Genomic DNA, 4,138 nt, shown 5'->3' with positions numbered 1-4,138 from the left:
GTACTACTGTTTTTGGATAATCACTTTTATGTACTAGATTTTTTATAGTTCTGGCATTCTTGTATGATTTTCCTATAAATATCCACGTATTATATGTTGGGTGCAAGTTTAGAACAATATGGCTAGGAGTAGAATTTAGTATCTAAGTTGCTGTTATGCTAGACATGAAAAAAACAGTGTATTGCAGAAACTCTATTGCTGAAACTCTATTTCATTGCAATTTTTATTTCTTTTTTGGATGATACAACTTCATTTACAACTCACATCTATATATAGATGTGTCAAGTGTTTAGGATGAGTACAAGCTTCAAGAATACTACAGAAGTTTGCTTTATTTCTCTTAAATTCACACTTGTCCATGAGGTGTTCCCTTACATGCTTGTTCAATTTTGCTGCTACTGGATTCTTCATCGTTGACACCTAGATTTCAATTGCTTCTATCTTTGACACATAAGGAGCCACTTGTCAATTACATATTACATTTTAACATTATAACCCAACAGACTCGCCAACACTAATCTCACTTCCCCCTTTCCCTTTACAAAAACATAGTAGCGCGCACAAAAAAAATCAGCCCCATGACTCCTCTCCTTCTCTTACTTTTTTTCTCATCTCTCACTGTAAGCACTCTCACTCTCACTCTTCACACTTGCTCTATCTTTGACATTCTCCTATTCTCACATTCTCAATGTTTTCCTTTTGTGTCAATGCAGGTTGGGTCCGCCTCCACTTCCGCTGGTGAAAACTTATACACCCCGAAAGCCAATCTGATTCGGTATTGGAACAAAGAGGTCAAAAACAACCACGCCAAACCAACCTTTCTCCTATCCAAAGCGTCCCCATTGAGCGCGGTCGACGCAGAAAGATTCTCCAAACTTGCAGCCCAGAATGCTCTTTCCTCTCAGTTCCCAGCCATTTGCCCCACCGCCAACCTTTTGTGTTTCCCCGATTCATCACCGATTGTTCAAGAACTCATATCCCATCCCAACGTTGTCGCCTTCAAAATAATTTGGCGTCAGCAAGGTATTTTCTTTCGGGAATCGATGTTAAAGAAAGGGAAGGTGATGCCAATGCCGGATATTAAGGACAAAATGCCTGAAAGGTCGTTTTTGCCTCGTTCCATTTCGTCAAAAATACCATTTTCGACCTCGAAGATTTCTGAGTTGAAGAAGATTTTTCACGCGGAAGATAATTCGACTATGGAGACTATGATAGTGGAGGCGTTGAATAAGTGCGAGAAGGCTCCGAGCCCAGGCGAGACCGAGCGGTGCGTGGGCTCAGCTGAGGATATGATTGACTTTGCAATCTCGATCTTGGGTCGAAACATTGCTGTTCGATCAACTGAGAATGTTAAAGGGTCAAAGCAGAATATAATGATCGGATCAGTCAAAGGGATCAACGGTGGCAAAGTCATGCAATTAGTTGCTTGTCATCAAACCTTGTTCCCGTATCTACTCTATTCCTGCCATTCGGTCCCAAAGGTTCGAGTCTACGAAGTGGATATACTGGATCCGAATTCGAAGGCTAAGATCAATCATGGTGTTGCCAGCTGTCACATGCACACGTCGAATTCAAACCCGAATCATGCTGAATTGACTATAGCATCAGGTCCCGGTCAGATCAGGGCTTGCCACTGGGTTTTCGAGAATCATCTGATCTGGACAGTTGCTAACTAGTCCTTACAGACCTTGGTGGGCAAGACATCAAGTTGATTATGGGTTCGTTTCGTTAGGCATTTTGGAAGCTTAAAAAGGAGTTTTCAAAACCCAAAAACGCCATTTCATAACAGTACTTTTCATAACGTTTTTATAAATGTTCATTTTAAACTTAAAACATATCTTATTTACCATATGTATTTTGCTATTAATAGGAAAAATAGTTATGGAGTTATTTTACGTCTGGAAGATACTTATTATACCATATAATTTGAGTTTTGATGACCTTTTCAAGGTTACTTAAATAATTGGATGGCCAATGAAAAACACTGATTTTTATTTTTTATTTTTAATTAATTTTGTTTAAATTATAAAGATTAAAATATTAAAGAAATGACTAGAAAAACAAGTTGAGATATTAATGCATTATTATTTTTTTTTTTTACTGCAGGAGCAGATCGCTAGAGCTTAATTTGCAAGCTTTGATCCAGCATGTATGATGTAAAGCAAATAAATGTGCTAATAATTTAATTATGTGTGTTTTGAACCTGCCTTTCATCTATGTATTTTGTGTAGAGCTTTGCAGACCTCAATCCAACACATATAATATACAGCTGATAAATGTGTTGATGGTTTATGTGTAATTTGGACTTGCCCTTCATCCAAGTGGTTTGTGTATTTACGGAAAGTCAGGTCTGGCTATTCCTAGACTAGTGTAATTATGTATACAGCTTGTAATATATGGACTTTCACTATTACTTTGTGTATATTTACTAGTATAAGCTAGAAATGATCCAGGTACATATTTTTTTTAGTTCTAAACTATGGACTCTTTGTAATTTTTCTTTATTGTGGAATTTAATTATTACTGTTTCCTTTAAGCTAGGATTTATATAGCATGCATCAAGTTTATATTGTTATTTATGGCTTCTTTGGTTTAATTTGTAATTTACAGTGCGTTATAAGGTCCTACTGTCAGTGATCCGTATCTTTATGGAGCATAATTGTTTCTTATCCCTACAATTCAGTGTGTTTCAGTATGCAATTCAGAGCCTTGTTGCTATTATAACTATTATTAATTATATATACCAAGTTATGCCTTGAAGTCTAGCAGAGCCAACTGCAGAGCAAATTTTAGACAAGAAAAATCCCATAGCTTTTTTGAAAACTGAAAACTGAAACTGAAAACTGAAAAACACTGTAGCAAAATAATTTTTAAATGTGTAAATAGTACCGTGGGATCCATTTTTAATATTTTTTTATGAATAAAGTGATTGTGGGTCCCATGAACAGTCCATGAACAGTGTACAAACAGTGTATGAACAGTAAAATTTGTCTCTACACAGTAAAATTTGTCTTCCGCACAGTGTATGAACAGTACTTTTACTGTTCATTCGCTGAAAAAAAAAAAAAAAAAAAAAAACTCTTAAACGCAAACGTGCGTTTGGGAAGCGCAAAACGCGCTTCCCAAACGCACTCTTATATCACTTCCAATTTATATTTCTGAAACTTGTCTCATTCTAGAATATGTATTTTAGTTATAAACTTTCAATACAAGTATTTCAAGTTAAACCAACCAACTACATTTATAAGTAATTTCAGTCAGTAATTTCTTCAATAAAAGCTTTCAGTTCATTCCTTTTACTTTCAGTTTACATTTTAAGTTTACATATTTAACTTTCGTATATAAGTTTTCATTTAAAATTCTGTCAAAGTTCAGGCCATCGGTTTGGGTCATTATTTCCCTGTAGCATTTATTGTTGGGTGACGGGGGGTTATTATAGCCTTTAAGGTGTTAAAGAGAGTGAGGCATACAGTGGAGAGAGTGAAGGTAGAAGATCTGTGCATTCATGAACTGGGAATAAGACCAATACGTGGAGTACTAAGAAGGGGTAGTAGCTGTGCAAAGGCACCACTTAGGGGTAGGTCGGTTCGGTTTCGGTTGGTTTTCTAAGTGTTGGCCAACTGAAACCGAAATTTTCGGTTTGTGAAATTCTCAACCGAAATTGACCGAAATAATTGGAAATCCATCGGTTTCGGTTGGTTTCGGTCGGTTTTTCGGTTTCCTTATCATTTATTTTCTAAGAAAGTAAACAAAGAAAAAATATTAACAAACCTAGAAAATATTAACAAACCCAAAAAAAAAAAAAAACAAACCCAGAAAATCCCTTTGCTTTCCCACGTTTTCTCATCACCCAAACACCAACAAACACCAAGCACCAAGCAAAGTAGCAAACACAAAACCAAAAAAAATAGAGAGAACGGAGAAGAAGCGTATCGGCGAAGCCAAACTCATAACCTTCTACCTTGAAACCCAGAAATCATGAAGAACAAAACCCAAACCACGAAGAACAAAACCCAAACACCCAGAAACCGCGAAACCCATACACGAAGAACAAAATCCAAACCACGAACCCAGAAACCTTGAAACCCAAATAGAAACCCACAAAGAACAAAACCCAAACCACAAAGACAGAAAAGTC

The 4,138-nt window shown here is 36.5% G+C and overlaps 1 protein-coding gene across 1 annotated transcript; it reads left to right on the top strand.

The window, feature by feature from the left end:
- Positions 1-507: 507 nt before the first annotated feature.
- On the top strand, positions 508-2,461 carry LOC115982470 (polygalacturonase-1 non-catalytic subunit beta-like). Its single transcript, XM_031105079.1, has 3 exons — positions 508-620; positions 714-1,718; positions 2,107-2,461. Exons 1-2 carry the CDS (start codon positions 579-581, stop codon positions 1,674-1,676), a joined length of 1,005 nt encoding a protein of 334 aa, XP_030960939.1. The 5' UTR covers positions 508-578; the 3' UTR covers positions 1,677-1,718; positions 2,107-2,461.
- Positions 2,462-4,138: the final 1,677 nt, after the last annotated feature.

Source organism: Quercus lobata, chromosome 3, assembly GCF_001633185.2.
Source record: "Quercus lobata isolate SW786 chromosome 3, ValleyOak3.0 Primary Assembly, whole genome shotgun sequence".
NCBI classification, from domain to species: Eukaryota; Viridiplantae; Streptophyta; class Magnoliopsida; order Fagales; family Fagaceae; genus Quercus; species Quercus lobata.
Note: the sequence above shows the minus strand (reverse complement) of the source record. Positions and strands in the feature narration are given on the sequence as shown.

Bases quoted from the DNA above. Each gene is read 5' to 3' on its own strand.
- LOC115982470 (XM_031105079.1), top strand. From the start codon at position 579: ATGACTCCTCTCCTTCTCTTACTTTTTTTCTCATCTCTCACT. The intron at 621-713 runs GTAAGCACTCTC...GTGTCAATGCAG, and splicing joins TTTTTTTCTCATCTCTCACT to GTTGGGTCCGCCTCCACTTC.